The 18392-nt window shown below is 43.7% G+C and overlaps 3 protein-coding genes across 4 annotated transcripts; all 3 read right to left on the bottom strand.

The window, feature by feature from the left end:
• Window positions 1–798: 798 nt before the first annotated feature.
• LOC129192273 (nucleolin-like) lies at window positions 799–2035 on the bottom strand. The gene is made up of 2 exons (XM_054796114.1): window positions 1664–2035; window positions 799–1547 (listed from the first exon to the last, which is right to left on the bottom strand). The coding sequence occupies exons 1-2, from the start codon at window positions 2033–2035 to the stop codon at window positions 1389–1391; spliced, it is 531 nt and encodes a 176-aa protein (XP_054652089.1). The 3' UTR covers window positions 799–1388.
• Window positions 1888–11980, bottom strand: rpgrb (retinitis pigmentosa GTPase regulator b). 2 transcript variants are annotated; one of them, XM_054796093.1, is made up of 15 exons: window positions 11864–11980; window positions 11433–11558; window positions 11258–11350; window positions 11111–11173; window positions 10887–11045; window positions 10637–10786; window positions 10417–10575; window positions 10194–10349; window positions 9981–10105; window positions 9717–9908; window positions 8046–8229; window positions 7750–7844; window positions 7604–7663; window positions 2927–4759; window positions 1888–1990 (listed from the first exon to the last, which is right to left on the bottom strand). In XM_054796093.1, the coding sequence occupies exons 1-14, from the start codon at window positions 11892–11894 to the stop codon at window positions 3062–3064; spliced, it is 3291 nt and encodes a 1096-aa protein (XP_054652068.1). In that variant the 5' UTR covers window positions 11895–11980; the 3' UTR covers window positions 1888–1990; window positions 2927–3061. The 2 variants fall into 2 exon arrangements, with proteins under 2 accessions (XP_054652068.1, XP_054652077.1); XM_054796102.1 differs by lacking the exon at window positions 1888–1990 and having other exon boundaries at window positions 3062–4756.
• A 1595-nt stretch (window positions 11981–13575) lies between these two features.
• On the bottom strand, window positions 13576–16208 carry LOC129181958 (tubulin alpha-1A chain-like). Its single transcript, XM_054777775.1, has 4 exons — window positions 16083–16208; window positions 15741–15963; window positions 15518–15666; window positions 13576–15446 (listed from the first exon to the last, which is right to left on the bottom strand). Exons 1-4 carry the CDS (start codon window positions 16200–16202, stop codon window positions 14466–14468), a joined length of 1473 nt encoding a protein of 490 aa, XP_054633750.1. The 5' UTR covers window positions 16203–16208; the 3' UTR covers window positions 13576–14465.
• Window positions 16209–18392: the final 2184 nt, after the last annotated feature.

The following is an 18392-nucleotide window of genomic DNA, read 5'->3' as shown; positions in this document are numbered from 1 at the left end:
AGTAATTAACACAATTATCGACCAGCAAAATGTGTTATCGTGACAGGCCTAGTGATGTATAATGTGATGTACTGAAATGCGGTGTGTTTTAGCTTTCTTGTCACATATGAGTTTTTTAGGTTTAATTTTTACCTGACATCATATTTATCCTCTCTTGTAGAAAAGTATTGTATGAAAATTCTGTCTTGGAGGTGGTCCAATTTGGTTGAAAAATGTGAGAAATATGGAACGTAGAAAAATTTCCCATTCATTTTAAATGGGAACAATTTTGTGGTACACAGATACACCGTACACTATACTTGAGCACCATCTGGTGGTTTAAATGTGTAGTACACCTCATCACGAGTGCAGCTTTGAGGCACCTGAGGGAATCTTTAAAGAAAAGTTCCACACTGTATGGTGTAGACCTAAAATTTCTGCAAAAAAAAAAATCTCCAATGATTTGAACATTCTGTCTTGGAGGTAGTCCGCATGGTGGAAGTGAAAAATGGCCCGTATACTTTCAATGGGAAAAAGTCTGGTCGCGCTCTATTCCCGAATGAGCTGAACGATTTGATGCTTGAATGGTGTGAATCGGTTTAAGAAATGAAGGAGTTAAGTGCCAAAAAGCGGCAGAATAATAACAATAATAAAGATGAAAATGTGAATGCCCACAATTGCCAGTGTATAATACTACATATCATTCACAGCATTTTCGAATTCATTTTCTGTATACATTATATGTGTATTTTAGTTCATTTAGCCATTTTTATTCTTGAAAATATTTAATTTCATTTAATTTTGAACATGCACAAGATCTAACTTATCACGGTCGGGTCTGGAACCAATTAACTGCAATAAATGAGTGATAAATAAATGAGATAAATGAGAGTACTGTACACAAATTTGCACACAAAGCTGTTGATGTTCTGTTCAGATATCTCAGCATACCATTGGTTGGTGTTACAATCTTTAATGTACAGTATATAATCTATCAAAGTGGCCCCTTGCATCTTTATTTTTTCGGTGGAAAATGTTTGGACACCCCTGGTGAACGATATAATATACTGTATTCAAGTTATAATAAAAACCACATTGAGCAAAATTGCTTGAAAACTTTAGTCAGGTTGTTTGACACTGTTGGCATACAGTTTAAAAGTGCTAATGTGCTAAAAAAAAAAAAAAAACAATGTCACAACAAATAATCTATGCGCACACACACACACACACACACACACACACAATGAGGCTCAGCTCCAAACCACACCAGCAACATGTGTGCAACACCATCCTGGTGTGCAAGGTGGCTCAGTTGTAGTCCACTTGGAGGGAAAGAGTGGTTCAAGCAACTTTAAAGGAATATATAAATCACAACTGGTCTGAGTTCTCAACAATTTGGCCTCTTTGTATCAGAGGACGCTGCAGGCGCTGGAGCGAAGCCCTTTGTTACTAGAGGACTGGCTACTTTCTGGGGGTGTGTGTGAGTCACCATGGGCTTCAGCCAAGGATGGGGGCTGTGCCTGGACCTGCTGTGTCCGAGAGTTGGATAGCCGCCTGAAGAAAGACAGCTGGAACAGACCACACGGGTGACACAACCAACCAGTCAATCCTCAGACAATCCCAACAATCATCCTTCTTTGTATTCTGTGAGACGTATGCATGAATATGTATTTTATTTCTGCACCTTTTTGGTGGAGCCTGATTGGCTCTTAGGGAGGATTTCTGCTGTCCCATTGGCTGGTTGGGTGCTGTCATCTGTCTTGTCTTCAGCCTCACTGACTTCTGGTGCTGCGTTCACTGGTCTCTTCAGTGCGTCGTCGTGCAGATCGTCAAGAGCGGATTCTTCGGGCAGACTGTCAGCACTCGGTAGAGATTCCTCCAACCTCTGTTTGGACATGCCCTCTACATCCTCCTTTTCGTCCTCCTCATCTTCATCATCGTCCTTCTGAGCCTCATCTTCATCATCCTCCTCACCTTCGCTGCTCATCTGACCAGGTTGTTGGGTGAAATCCTGGAAAAAGGGTATAATAAAGAACCAAAAGCAGGGACAGAGCATCAGTGTTTTGATCAAATACACTTGAACTCCAAAGGGTCAGAGCTAAAACCACTATGGGATGGAGAGACTACACTTTCTATAAACCTTTTAACCCAAAGGGTCAGAGCTAAAACTACTATGGGATGGAGAGACTACACTTTCTATAAACCTTTTAACCCCAAAGGGGCGGAGCTAAAACTACTATGGGATGGAGAGACTACACTATTTCTATAAACCTTTTAACGCTAAAGGGGCGGAGCTAGAACCACTATGGGAAGGAGAGACTACATATATTTCTATAAACCTTTTAACGCTAAAGGGGCGGAGCTAAAACTACTATGGGATGGAGAGACTACACTTTCTATAAACCTTTTAATCCCAAAGGGGCGGAGCTAAAACTACTATGGGATGGAGAGACCACTATTTTTATAAACCTTTTAACCCCAAAGGGGCGGAGGTAGAACTACTACAGGATGGAGAGACTACACGTATTTCTATAAACCTTTTAACCCCAAAGGGGCGAAGCTAAAACTACTGTGGGATGGAGAGACAACACTGTTCCTATAAACCTTTTGACTCCAAAGGGGCGGAGCTAAAACTACTATTGGATGGAGAGACTACACAGTTTCTGTAAACATTTTAACTCCAAAGGGGCGGAGCTAAAACTACTATGGGATGGAGAGACTACATGTATTTTACTATGGGATGGAGAGCCTACACTATTTCCATAAACCTTTTAACTCCAAAAGAGCGGAGCTAAAACTACTATGGGATGGAGAGACTACACGTATTTCTATAAACCTGAGCGGAACTGGAACCACTGGAGCAGCATAGCACTAATCAACAAAACAACTACGGCACAAGGGACTGGAATCGCTAACTACAAGATGATTGGAGGAGAAAAAGTCCCACCTGCTGCAATGAAAAGTGTTGACCTTGGAGCGTCATCTATCATCTATGTGCCATTTATTACAAGTGGACTCAATGAGAAAGGAAGATTTATTCCAAACCAACACATGTACAGTACATCCACTGGTATTGTGTGTGTTATTTCAGGTTGAGGTACTGAGGTAGAACATCGTCCCAGAACTCCTCAGACTCTCCAGCTGCATGACCTTTGACCCGTGACCTTGGTCCACCATGTTTTTTTGCACTTCTGACATCAGACTTTTTCTTCTTGGCCTTTTTTTCTTCCTCTTCCTCCTCCTCCTCCTCTTCTTCTTCCTCTTCTTCTTCATGCTCACTTTCTTGCTCCTCCTCTTCACTCTCTTCCTCCTCACTTTTTTCCTCCTCCTCCCCCTCATCTTCCTCTTCCTCACTATTTTCCTCTTCTTCTTCACTCCCCTCCTCTTCACCCTCTTCCTCCTCGCTCTGCTCTTCTTTTTCAGTCTCCTCCTCCTCCTCCTCGCCTTCCTCACTTTCATTTTCGCTTCCTGCTTCCTCACTATGTTCCTCCTCTTCCTCCTCCTCAACGCTGCCTTCTGAAGACACAGACTCCTCTTCCTCGCCTTCCTCTTCTTCCTCACTTCCCTCCTGGTCATTATCAGACTCTTCTTCTTCACCTTCAGATTCAAGGCTCGACTCTTCCTCATCTTCCTCAGACTCTTCTTCGACATCCCCCCCTTGGCTCTCCTCCTCTTCATCCTCACTTTCCCTGACAGATGCTTCCTCTTCCTCCTCCTCTTGAGCACTTTCGCTTTCTTGCTCGTCATCAGTTCCTGACTTGTCTTCTGGCTGAAGAGTGTCGCTCTCATCTGCGTCTGTGACTTTCTCACGACTGACCTCCTCTTCTTCGCTCGCATTGGCACCTGATCCCTTCTCGTCCTGGTCCTCTTCCTCACTTGCATCTGCACTTGTTTCCGTCTTGTCCTCCTCATCCTCACTTGCATCTGCACTTGGTTCATTCCCTTTCTGGTCTTCCTCTTCCTGACTTGCATCTGCACTTGGCCCCTTCTCCGCCTGGTCGTCCTCTTCCTCACTTGCAACCGCACTTGGTCTGCTCCCTTTCTGGTCCTCCTCTTCCTCTTCCTCGCTTGCGTCTGCACTTGTCTGCCCGTGCTGGTCTTCCTCCTCCTGATCCTGGGTGCCTGATATTTTTTGTCTTCCTCTTTGATCGCCTGCCTGACTTGGAGTGGCAGGACTGCTGATGCTCTCAGTAGATTGATGCTTGGCTGATGGGGTCACTGTGTCCGTGGTGACGTGGTGGCTGCTCTCAGATGGTGAAGGCGAGCTGAACGCCACCACGTCCTGCAGCAACGAAGCCGCTCCAGCAAGCAGGCTCAAACTTTGCGCTTCTTCACAGTTTTTGGACTTTGCTTCCTTTTTGTTTCTTTCATTCTTTGTTGCTTTGGGATCTTTGGATTTTGAGTTCTTTTTCCCCTGAGGGCTCATTTCAAGTGCTTCTCTTAAAGTGAAGGCTGGTGACTGACTCCTGACTGTGCTTGGTTTGCTTTGATCTTGCACACGTTTTCCAGAACTTGCTTTACGTTCTGGTTGCAGTTTCCTGCCAGCCTCCAATTGCTGACTCCTGACTGCCCCTGCCTGGAGCTGCTGTCTGGACGGAACCTTCCTCGCACCCTTCCTAGGCTTCTCTGAGGCTGTGATGTCATTCTCTTTGTTCTGCTTGGTCATCATCATCTTTTGAGAGTGAGCGCTGGAGCTCCTTAGAAGCTTGGTGGGTGCCTTTCCATCTTTTAATGGTTTCCCTTTGTGACTCGTGAAAGTCATACCATCCTTACCCTTCTTCTATCCCAGGAACCAGAAAGCAAGAGGATAGAGAAGAGGCATGCATTATAGAGTGAAGAAATGAAGTACACAATCATGGATATCAAGTCCTAATACATACTAATATATAAACATCACGCCAGGCTCAGTGGTTCTCTGGTAGCTAAGTTTGTTAGCATGCCACTATTAATCTCAAACAAGCAATGACATTTCTGCAGAAACCCTCTGCAGGACAGACAGTGGAGAGCTCACAAAATACTATGTCTCAATCTGCACACTTCCGTGCTTACACTTACCCTTTTGAGTGCATAAGTGCGTTCACACTGAGACGTACAGTCAAATGCAGTGCACTGTCAGTACTCAAAAGGGGCGGAACTAACTTGAAATAACAATGGCTGAGGAGCAACGGGTAGCAGTGGAATGTAGTGAACAGAAGAAAAAGAAGAAGCGGGGAAATATCGCAATTGCCATTTCTGGTAACAACAGTAATTCCACTACACTGTCAGAATCACACCCTCAGGAACTGCACAGTGTATTCAATGTGAGTATTCAATTTGAGACGCCGCTTGCATGTCAAGAGCGCCCAAAAGGCCCACTTTCAGCCTGGGGGCGATTTTCTTGTTTTTTATTGGCCTGTGACACATTCTAAAAAGACAATTAACATGAAAAAAAGAGAAAAAAGGAGTAATGTAACTAAGAAAAATGTAAATGTTAAAACCAATAACACTTATAATAACTCCAATTGGACTCCATTCAGGAGCTATAGTTGTCCCTTGTGGAGGACCCATTCAACACTGCATGAGGAAAAAAAAGCGCAAAAAGGCATAATGTATTGAAGAAAAATTGTAATGTTATAACTAGGGATCTGCGATTGGCTGGCGACCAGTCCAGGGTGTACCCCGCCTGTTCCTCGAAGTCAGCTGGGATAGGCAACCCAGCATGCCCCCGCAACCCTAATGAGAAGAAGTGGTATAGAAAATGGATGGATGGATAACTAGGGATGCCCCAATCGATCGGCCACCGATCAGTATCGGCCGATTTCCTTTAAAAAAAATCGCGTGAACGGCATATGCAGAAAAAAAAACGGCAAGGGCAATCACTAAAGCCGATCACCTGTGGCTAGCACTATTGTAGCTCACAGCGACCCTTTAGTGCCGTGTAGTGCCTTGACCTAACTAATGTCTTTGGCAGTGTCGTCCTCCCATTTCCTTCAAAACAAAAACTCCTAACACATGCCACGAAAAATACCTGCCGGGGTTAGCGCGTTAAGAAGCTTTAATACGGCATTTGAAGAACAACACTAGACGGAGTATGGTGAGTTCTGGAGGCTCACGGTGTGATCATCAGTCAAACGGCAGCTAATGCAGCTCTGCGGCTAACACTCGCCCGTATGCCAATAAGCTAATAACCCCAAACATAATTGAATTCACCGGACGAGATCAGCAGCCTTTCTCAGCGGTGGAAGAAGTCTCCTTAAAGAAGGCGTCTTACCCTCTCGAAGTTTCAAAATGATATATGTTCTCTTCAAAAAGTAAGTAAAATATGTTTGGGGCTAAATGAAGGTAATTTGGAATTGTCCTTTCCCTCTTATACGGCACCCCTGGCCAATAGCACTCATCATAAATACATTTCAAAATGTATAAATAATCCATGTGATCAGTATTGGCCGATTTCCGTCCTGGATGATCGGTATCGAAATCGGCAGCATAAAACCCTGATCGGAGCATCCCTAGTTAAAACTAATAACACTAATAATAACTAGAATTGGTTCTCCATTAGGGAGCTATAGTTGTTCCTTTGTGGAGGGCCCATTCAAAGCCGCTTGAAGAAAATAAAGAGGAAAAAGGAATAATGTAACTAAGAAAAATATAAATGTTAAAACCAATAACACTAATAACTACAAATGAACCTCCATTAGGGAACTATAGTTGTCCGCTGTGGGGACTACGTGAGGCCTATTCAACGCTGCACCCCATTTTGAGACACCACTTGCGTGTGCGTAAAATGCCCAAATGCAGCCTGAGCCTGGGGGCCATTTTCTTGTTCTTTACTGGCCTGTGACACATTCTAAAGATACAATTAACATGAAAAAAGAGCAAAAAGGTGTAATGCAACTAAGAAAACTTTAAATGTTAAAACCAATAACACTAATAATAACTAGAATTGGAGCTCCATCAGGGGAACTATAATTGTTCCTTGGGGTTTCAGTGCCCTATTCACACTCTTTACAACTGCTGATCTAGTTGTGCGGTGGAAGAACACTCCTAAGTTCCACTGACACTCCTGTCGTGGAAGCAGAGTCCACAAACACGGACATGCCCACCATCGGTATCTGAAATAGTCAGAAAACTCCTCAGTGGTAGTATCCATGGTTCGGATTTGGTCAAAGTCTGGAGGAGGAGTTTGTCAAAATACAAGCTCTGGTCTCCAACCCGAAACGACTGGTTCTAACCAAAATAGCCGACTCCCTGTGCACTTTCGAACATGGGTTACACTGACTTTTTTGTTCATCCTGTCACAACAGATGTCTCCACCAGATTTCATTTCCATCCGTGAAACTGGTGGCAGGTTACAGGTTTTAGAGGTCCATGTTCGTGACCACCAAATATCCCATTTTTCACCGGTGAGTTTTCAGTAATGGTTAGTACACCAAACGGGCAAGCAAAGACTAAAAATAATTAACACAACGAACACAAAAGGGCCTTCACACACACACACACACACTGTGCTCGGACAGCAATGGTTTTAGCGGGATTAAGAAATTAAAAATGTCAGGATGGCCCCTGAATGCTTTGATTTTTCTGTATGCAGACCTCAGTGGGCAAAGTTTGGGCACCCCTGCAGACCTCACATGTGTGGAGTTACCTTGTGAACTGGAGAAAGTGTGAGGGTTTTATTGCCAGGGTCCATCTTCATCACATGTGTCTAAGAAAAGAGGAAACATGAGTGTAGCCATCACAGTTGTCCATTTAAACACAATAAATTACCCTTGGGGCTGAGATTTTTCTCACCATGTTAAGGAAATTGGTGGTTTCTCCCAAACCTTTCACGCTGTCCGAGTCGCTCAGGCTCTCCACAAAGTCGTCAGCCTTGCCGGCAGCCAGTTCTACTCAAATACACAACACAACATGTTAGTTTGGCATCCTAACTAAAGAAGCCAATACATGCTGCATGTGGATCAGCACCAGAGAAAATGAAAACATTAAAAAAAAAGTAATCAACCCTTCTACCACTGGGAGAACATGCAGGTGTATTTTACGTTTATTGGGTAATAAACCAGATGAGAAGATGGAGGTGAGGTAGATACCTTTGTGGATCGACCCAGCGTTGCCGTGTTGATGAGCGCTATGGAGCACCTTTCTGCCAGCCAGCTCTGATGGAGGCAGGCTGGGCGGGATAGCGTGGCCGGAGACAGGAAGCGGTGGTTGCAGGTAGCCCGATGTCACAGTTAATGTACGGAACATGGTCCCAAACTGGTCTGGTGATCGTTCCTTTGGAGGGGGAGGCGATTGAAAAATCACAACATGTGCAAATAATTACCGCGGATCTCAACGCATTCGCAATTCAGCATTCACAGCCCCACTCATTCACAGGTTTTTGGTCAAATTATTTATTCTCCAACCACAGGCCATTTTTGTCTGCAAAAAACCACATTTCATTCACCCTAAGTCGGTAATAATTCACAAATATGTGACGATACAGGTAAAATACCCACAATTTTTACATGTTTATGCCTTTAAGCTTCACTGATAATGTTTTTTTCGCCAAATGCTGCTATTTAGCACTTTGTTCGGGGATCCTTGAACTCACCATAGTTGCTGTGAGATGCAAAAGTGGCATTATATATAACTTCTACACGGCGACTCCGATTCCATCTGTTTATGGATCATCTTACATTGTCGTTCATTTGTGGTGAGTACCCACTCCAGGGGTGTCCACGCTTTTTCCATTCAGGGCCACATAGTGAAAAATGAGAGGATGCAAGGGCCGCTTTCAAGAAAAAACTGCATCTCAGCTTTGTGATACTTTGTGAAAATGCCAATTATTATTATCAACTTTGATCTTTGCTCTTTTTTTCCACATTTTTGCTGTTGATTTTAAAAATCATTCCAAATATTTCAACTTTTTACTTAATCGTCGTAAAAAAATGTTCTTGTAATATTATGATTTTTATTCCTACTTTATTCCAATGTTATAACTTTTTCTCCCAACCTAATTTTCCAAAAATTACTTTTTTTGGTGTTATTTCTCATAAGATGACTTGAAAAATAGAGGGTTTTTTAAATTCCACCTTTTTTAGAATACGACTCCTTCCTCTTAATATTTTGACTTTATTATCATAAAATGACAGCTGTTTTTTTTTTCCATTTCTGCTGTTTTCTTTTGAAATTTTCCAACTATTTCAACTTTCTTCTTGCTAATTTTCTTCTCATCATATTATGACTTCAGGCACATATTTTGACTTTATTCTCATAGTATTATAACTTTTTCCCCAACCTGATTTTCCAAAATGTACAACTTTATTCCATTTCGTTTGTTTCTAATAATATTATGATTTTTAAAACAAAAAAGTCTAAATTGTCCATAGGTATGAATGTGAGTGTGAATGGTTGTTTGTCTGTATGTGCCCTGCGATTGGCTGGCGACCAGTCCAGTGTGTCGCCTGTCGCCCGAAGTCAGCTGGGATAGGCTCCAGCATGCCCCCGCGATGAGGAGAAGCGGTATAGAAAATGGATGTATGGATGGATGGAAAGTCTTTTTCTTTAAAATTTCAACTTTATGCTACTAAAATGACGTTATTTTTGTCAATATTATGTTATTCTAGCAGGAGGTTTTGGAGGAGGAGGGGTAGTGAGCCAAGCCTCAATTGCTTGCTGATTTTCGGCATTCGCTGGTGGCTGCTCAAAAAGCGGGGATCTACTGTACATTACAGAAGGCACAATGGAACGCTTGGACCGTTACAATTCTATGAACGCACCCTCTCCCTCCGGCGAACCCGGGCTGGGACGCTCCGCTGCAGAGTGGGGGTGTCTGCCGTGTCACCCAGTAGCTCCACATACGGTCTCTCCAGGTAATCCTCTGTCACGTCATTGTCTTCAAGCAACACAGAGCCGCTGCTCGCATCCCTGGGTCGAGCCAGCACCACCATGTGACAGCCACCGCAAACAGCCTGCGAGCAGTAGCCTCATGAGGCTTTGCAATGGAAACACACGTGCAATTCAGTGTGAAGGCGAACACCAACCTCCTGGACCTGGTACTTGAGGAAGCGTGGACACAGAGTTGGCTTAAACTGGTTTGTAAAGTTTTCTTCTCCCAGACCTAATTTGCCGTGTCTACCGTCGCCGAATGTGTAGAGCAGGCCGCTGTCTGAAAAGAGAAAGAAGACAATATGACAAGTCACTTACACATTGCCAGTGATGACAGCGATGACAAAAAGAGCAAAGGTGTCATAGACCTGTGATGACAGCTGTGTGATTCTCGCCGCACGCCACCTGGCACACTCTGCCCTTCTTGAAGTGGTCTATTAGGCGTGGTAGTCGTGACTCAAATATGAATGTCCCGTGGCCCAGCTGACCGAACTGACCCAGGCCAAAGGTGTAAACTCCATTCTCTTTTATAGAAAGATACAGAGAGGGGGTTTTGGTGTACTAACCAAATAACTGTCTGATTTTTCCTACCTGTGATGGCCACGGTGTGCCCACCACCGCAGGCCACCTGAGTGACAGGATCGGGGATGCGCTTCACCAGCTGAGGGACTCGATGCTGAGGCAGCTGGTCTGTTCCCAGACCCAATTTACCACTGTCACGTTCCCCAAATGTGTACAGAGCTCCATCCACTGGTTAGTCAGACAGATTAGTTTCACAAGAGCATGAAAAACATTAGATGTTCCAGCTCACCTGTCACAAAAGCGGAGTGGTAGTATCCACAGGATACCCATGCGATTTGCTGTCCTACGCTGACCTCCTGTGGCAAGCAGGTATGGCTCTCCTTCCCAAAGCCAACTTGACCTTCTGAGTTGTCCCCCCACATGAACAGCTCCCCTCTCTCTGAGACAAGCAGATGAACCAAAAAAAAAAAAAGCTTCCATGGGTCATTGCAGCTGAAGCTGTCATCAACACCTGACACCCGTGACCTCAAGGGTCTCACCAGTTAGCACAGCTGACGTGTTTGAACCAGCAGCGAGCATTCTGATTGGCCCACAAGAGTCAAAGAACTCCAGTCTCTGGAAGGATGTCCTCTCCTCACAGTCGCCAAGTCCCAGTTGACCTTCGCTGTTGCCGCCTGCAGCGTACACGCATCCCTGAGCTAGGGCAGTAAGACGTGAGTAAGACGTGAGACAAGAAGGTTGAATGAGATCATGTAACGCTCACCTGTGCAAATGAGCGTATGATTTCTTCCACAGGCCACAAGATGCACCTTCTGTGATTTAAGAGCTGAATGCACACAAACACAGCACATTAAATCAGTGAGCTAGTATTTGGGCTGCATGCACACTAAACAGTTCATGGAAGGCAAACCTTTGACACAAGTGGGCTTGTTCACAGTCACTTTGGATCCAAGCCCAAGCTGGCCCCAGTTGTTGCTGCCAAACATAAAGAGTTTCCCATTTTCTGTGAAGACAAACACAATCACTTTTTAACAAGTAATTTAGAAGAGAATATCGTTTCGAATGTTAAACATGTGAGCGGGCACCTGTTATTAAGGCTGTATGTTCGTCACCACACGCTATTTTGAGAGGAATGTCGTTTTTAAGCCAAAATTTACTCGGAACGTTGTCTGCAAATTTACTCTTTCCAAATGTGAAAACTGCTCCAGAATCTGCAAGAGAATGTGCGCAGAAACAAGAAGGATTTCTTTTTAATTTGCATCGTAAAAACTCACCTACAATGTGGAGGATACATCAGGAACAAAAAAATAAAATATGTTCTCATCTTTGTATCAGGAAATCATTTACATGACAATGACCACATTGTATCAACTGAACGTGTTTGTTAATTAGCATGAAATAAGTTAGCGTTAATACGTGGACTGAAACGGGAGCTAACATAAACCACTCGGCCACTGTCTGTAAGGACGACTTCTTACAAACATTTCAATTTTTAAAAATGTATCGTTTTATTTACCAGGTATCTCATCCTCCGCCTCCCCTGCCATCTCTACGGGACTTTAATCCGCTTTGCTCCGTGTCATGGGCGTGTGTGGTCTCTCTTGTTTTGCGACCTGACAACCCGGAAGTAAACACAACATCGCCTTGGCTACAGCCATGGTAACATTAAAGGGACAGTACATATTGAAGCCTTTTAATGTCGTGACAGATTCTTCTGTCACTTTAAAAGAGAGTTTAGTTTAAGGTTGACGAACACAAATGTAGGTTCTTTTTATTTTATTGTATTTCATTTCAGTGTTTATTGTTAAATGTAGTTTATTAGGCTATTTCATGTTGTCACACTGGTATGGCAGAGTTACTACTACTACTACTCAAACAAGTTTATTTAAAATCTCAAAAGTTTTTCGGGTATTTTGTGTCATGTTTATTTGTCCTCCTGAAACCCAGCACAGCATTTTTGCCATCAGTAAGGGAGAAGCGCTTAACTGCCTTATTTCTAAACTCTACAAGAATATCTAGTGTTGAGAGGACAGGTGTTTTGTTGTTTTGTTAGGGTTTGCCTAATTAAATAAAAGTTGTGTCTTATTACTACCGTATTTTGCCCTTTTTTCCCCATAATCTCCCATTTTAAAAAAAAATCCTTGTGTTTTTATTTTCATGAAAAAAATCCTGCGTGGTTCGACCAGACCAGCACAATTGATTTCCGGTACGTCGGCATCACTCGGGCAACATCGGCATAACACATGCAAAATCTGGTGGAAGACCAGAATTTCCCTTATTTCCCCGCATTTATTTATTTTTGTTATTTTCAGATGCAAATATTGACAGGTATGCCTCTGTGATGGACACATGGTAAAATGATGAAGATGGTTGTTGGAACAAATGCATCAAAATGCAGAAATGTATGTGTAGAATCAAGAGGAAAAACTGCTTCTTGCAGAATCATTTACCCTCGTTTATCACGATTAATTGGTTCCCCGACCGTGATAGGCAAATTTCTGCGAAGCAGGATTCAATCATTTATGATCTTCTAAAAACGGTTTTAACATTATTCGAGCACTGTAAATATTAAATAATTAACGCCCCTATAGTCACCTTTATACTCGTATATTCTAATACATATAGTAGACATAAGCAATACGACACAATTCACCATTAGCATTGGGAAAGTTCTTGTAGTATCTCAAACGTAATGTGGGTCGATCACATGGCATTCAAAAAAAAGATCAACATCAGCCTATCATTCATCCTCACTGATGTTTGTCACTTGATTGATATGCAGGTCATCCAGTCTAACATTCATACAACATACATAGACATACACTCCGACAATGCAGCTAACTTTGTTTACACCAAGTTGCTCACCACTTATGCGCAGGCTACGGGATCCAAGAGACGACAGCCGCTTTAACAATAGAAATATCCCTAGCTAACTAGTTAGCCTCCAATTTATTTATTCTAAATTTAGGAATAGGTTTGAAATGAAGTGGGGAAGAAGGACAAAATAAGAAGCCAAAAACCTACCACTGCCACACGAAATGGGAGGAGAACCTTTTTTTTACTATGTCACAATGTTATCCATTGTAAAGGATAACTTGGATTTTTCTGAGTCTCAGGAGGTTATTTTGATATTGAAACCCTGGTGTCACGTGTGGCCACAGCCAGAATGCAGAGGCCAGCCAAGTCTGTGTAACAAAAGTTTATTGAACAAAAGGTGACTCACAAGGACAAAAAATACAAAAACACAAAAAGGAAAAAGTACAACAAAACCCATCAGGCTGAGCCATGGGGAAAAATACTACACAAACTAAAGTCGCTGCTAGACACGAAAATAGCAGGGAAAAAACTAGAAAATAATAAGGCTGGCGAAAATAAAGGAAACAAAAAATCACTGCTGAAAACCAAGCAGGAAAAATGTGCTATGTGAAAACAAAAGACAGTGCTGAAAACCTAGCAGGAGATACAAGGAACACAGTACAACAAAAATAATACCACTGTTGGAATAGCCAAGCAGGAACACTATTCTCACTAGTGACACGGGAGGACCAGAAAGTATGCTCAAGCGAAAACACGAGGCAAGGGTGAGCGTGAGCGTGAATGAGGCGAGAAGCAGGGAACAATATGGCAACGAGTAGGCATCACAGTGCTGCTAAAGTAAAGGAAATTGGCTGCAGGTGTGTTCAGGTGACTCCTCCCAGGCAGCCGGTAGTGCAGACAGGCGGCAGCAGAGCAGCACTACGGAGCATGACACCTGGGACATACAGTAGCTTCTTTGTAAGATGCCAATGTAGTTACAAAGCTTAAAACATCAAGACAGGAACCTCATGTAGTGTCTTTGAAAGATTTTATTGGAAAGGAAACACAAGCGCACCTTGTGAATCAGAAAGTTCAGCAACAGGCTTGTCGGTCCACCTTGTGTTGTGTTTTGAGTTTCTTGTGCAGCCTTACATATGGAGAGCAGAGAACAAGCATGACATCGCATTTTACAGCAGTCTAACAGTTGCTGATGGCGTCCCACTCCGTATATTATTTAAATGAAAAAAACTTTACTTCACAGCGACAAGAGAAGCCAGAGAATTGTAAATATTGATTGTTGCTTTTGGAAGGTGGTATTTCTGTTAATACTCCTCCCCCTCTTCCTCTCCTTCATCCCCAATGGTGTCTGTGCCCACCTCCTCGTAGTCCTTCTCCAGGGCGGCCATGTCTTCTCTGGCCTCAGAGAACTCTCCCTCTTCCATCCCCTCGCCGACGTACCAGTGCACAAAGGCCCTCTTGGCATACATCAGATCAAACTTGTGGTCCAGTCGGGCCCAGGCCTCAGCGATGGCGGTGGTGTTGCTCAGCATGCAGACGGCCCTCTGGACCTTGGCCAAGTCTCCTCCAGGAACCACAGTGGGGGGCTGGTAATTGATGCCCACCTTGAAGCCAGTGGGACACCAGTCCACAAACTGGATGGTGCGTTTGGTTTTAATGGTGGCGATGGCAGAGTTGACATCTTTAGGCACCACGTCACCACGGTACAGCAGGCAGCACGCCATGTACTTGCCGTGGCGAGGGTCGCATTTTACCATCTGATTGGCTGGCTCGAAGCAGGCGTTGGTGATCTCCGCCACAGACAGCTGCTCATGGTATGCTTTCTCTGCTGAGATGACGGGGGCGTAAGTTGCCAGGGGGAAGTGGATGCGTGGGTAGGGCACCAGGTTGGTCTGGAACTCTGTCAGGTCCACATTCAGGGCGCCGTCAAAGCGAAGCGAGGCCGTAATGGAAGAGACAATTTGACCAATAAGCCTATTAAGGTTGGTGTAGGTGGGACGTTCAATGTCCAGGTTTCTCCTGCAGATGTCATAAATGGCTTCATTGTCCACCATGAATGCACAGTCGGAGTGCTCCAGGGTGGTATGCGTCGTCAGGATGGAGTTGTATGGCTCCACCACAGCGGTGGACACCTGAGGAGCCGGATAGATGGCAAACTCCAGCTTGGACTTCTTGCCATAGTCCACTGAGAGACGCTCCATCAGCAGAGAGGTGAAGCCAGAACCGGTTCCTCCTCCAAAGGAGTGGAAGATAAGAAAACCTTGAAGGCCGGTACACTGGTCAGCCTGCGTGGGAAAAGAGCTTCATGAATATGAAAGTCTAAATTATGTCTGATCACATTATCCATTGGACTTACCAGTTTACGAACCCTGTCGAGAACCAGGTCAATGATTTCCTTGCCAATAGTGTAGTGACCACGGGCGTAGTTGTTGGCTGCATCCTCTTTTCCTGTAATCAGCTGCTCTGGATGGAAGAGCTGGCGGTAGGTTCCCGTCCGCACTTCATCTAGTAGGCATATACTGTATGTTACTTTAGGCTTTGTTTCATGTAAGACTGTATTTATGCCAGTCTTGTCTCACCAATGACTGTGGGCTCCAGGTCCACAAAGACCGCTCTAGGAACATGTTTTCCAGCTCCAGTCTCACTGAAGAAGGTGTTGAAAGAGTCGTCTCCTCCTCCGATGGTCTTGTCACTCGGCATCTGGCCATCTGGCTGGATGCCATGCTCAAGACAGTACAACTCCCAGCATGCATTGCCAATCTGGGCTCCTGCCTGGCCGACGTGGATGGAGATACACTCACGCTGCAAAAAGCAGTGGTTCACAGGTCAACAACTACACTGTTCACTATAGTTTTATCCCCCTGCTAGTACAGCTCAAGCAACGGAATTCAAATGAAATGACTATGTTGACCATAACTTACCATAACTCTTGAAGCGGTAGTTTTCTTGTTCACCTGAGATAAGTGCTTGCTGATGTTGCTGCGAGCCCAAAAGCGGTACGCTGCTTTATAGTGCAGTGTTGCCTGGCAACAGCATGGCATGTTGTGGTAACCGAAGGATCTGCAGAAGCAAACATTACCGTTGCAAGCGACATAGGAGGAGGGGCACAGAGCAGCAAGAAGTCTGACCTTTGACAATGGTTGCCGTGAGTAACGAGCAAAGAGCGGACTTAATGTGAAATGCGACACAGAACTGCTGCGTCTCGTCATGTTTCACATCCTGTGACGGTGTGCATGAGGAGCTGCTGCATGATGGTCTATGATGGTGTTCTCTGTCTTCAACTGAATTTCTGCCTTGCTCAAATGAAGCGCCACTTTTGATGAAGGACCTCATGATTTGAGGTTCAGTTCACAATCGTCCACATGGGTGGCAAGTCAGCTCACCGTTCTCTGGAGCTATTAAAAAAGCAATGGAGTCACATTAAGGGCGGCACCTGTAAAATTGTAAGCTCTATAAACTATATATTTGTTGGTTATACTACAGCAGGGGTCGGCAACCTCTGTGTGAACTCAGTGATTTTTTTTTTTTTAACACCGAAAGTGTGAAGAGTTGAAATATTCGACTCACCGCAGGTCCATGAATGTGTCTAGACTGCTTTCTGACTGCTGATTGGATGAGCAAGGAAAGGGGGAGGGACGCAATGAGACACTAAAAAGGTGTCTTGCAGTAGGCTATCCATGACCATGAATACGTCCCTAAAAAGAAAAATCTTGTAAGAAAAGAGAGAGTTTAATTTTGAATGGACATATTCATTTTCATATGCATGACATGACAGACAAAACAAGCACTCAGCTTTTTCTGAAAAGTACCCGACTCCAGATGGACGTGAGAGAGCAATTTTGGAACTACTGTGGAAGGTTGAGCGGAGCAAATATACTTTTAAGAAGTGGATGAGCAGTCCAAACTCAACTACAGCTGCTAGCGAGACCTTAAGGAGGGCGAAGCCGTTCACAGATGGAAAATACGTCAAAGAATCGTTCATAAAAATATCAGAGCATCTTCTTCAAATTAAAAAATGAACAAAATGAAAGAATTGTGCCTCTCTCTGCAAAGAGAGTCAAGGACAGGACCAATAAACCAACAAACATCACCAGTAAGCAAATTGATGACATTAATTCAGCGCAAGCATATTCAGTTGCCAGTGATGAGTCAAGTAAATGATATTGAGCAGACAGCAGTGATATGCAGATATGTGAACTTCGATGGGCTTTTTTTATGTTTTAACGTTTTGTTTTAATTTTACACAAATATGGGAACAACTCGAAAAGGCCTGCACAGTTCAGTGTTCAAACTATTTCAAAGTATGTCCACTCGTGCACTCTGCACTTCTGTTAGTTGAATTCTGTTGTTGTAACAGTTACAATTTTATAAAGATGAAAGCTCTTAAAAGTTGATAAGCTGTGTAATTTTTGCGGCTCTAGACTATTTTTTTTAACGGAAGAGGGGGCAAAATGGCTCTTTTGATGGTAAATTTTCCGACCCCTGTACTAGACTCTTACGATTATACAGAGCTGTAAATGTGTGTATGGTACTTCCACTCTGCTTTCCATGTAGTAGAATACTACTGCAATGGCGCAGTGAACAGTTACACAGGAGCTGCTGTCAGCCACAACTCACACCAGTCACTGGCACTCTCCACACGGCTAACCATGCCTACACTCAGCAACTCTACAGTAGCTAGCTGACGCCACAAACGTCACTCTCCAGGCCCTGCCTCTTAAAGGCGCACACTACGTCACATATATTACAGTACATATAACACCTTCTAAATTCCTTATATTTGTGTTTTCGTTCATTTTGTCATTTTTATGATTGAAAATGCTTAATTTGGGCCAAGAATACGTACAATTTGCTTATCTATGCATATGTTTTGTCCAATAATAGGCCATATTCAACCACAAAACTGCTCATTTATTAACTGATTTTTGAAAAATCGTGATAGAGCGAGGGCGAGATGTTCGATTGTACGATTGTACATGAATGTAAATGTCATCTTTTCTCATATCTATCATACTTGTAAAAGCCCAGAGTGTTCATGTGCAACCCAAGCCAGAGTTGGCTGGTGTATGTGAGAATTGTCTTGACTCGTGCCTGTCAAGGTAGCCTGGAGACAGTAATCTGGCATCATTCATCTTCTCTGGTTACTCTTTGTTGACTTACACTTCACCTGTTATTTATTAACCTCTCTTTTGCCCTATAGTAGGCATTTCCGTTTCCATAGATGCAGCCAA

Source organism: Dunckerocampus dactyliophorus, chromosome 1 (assembly GCF_027744805.1).
Source record: "Dunckerocampus dactyliophorus isolate RoL2022-P2 chromosome 1, RoL_Ddac_1.1, whole genome shotgun sequence".
NCBI lineage: Eukaryota > Metazoa > Chordata > Actinopteri > Syngnathiformes > Syngnathidae > Dunckerocampus > Dunckerocampus dactyliophorus.
This window is presented reverse-complemented; position numbering and strand designations above follow the sequence as displayed.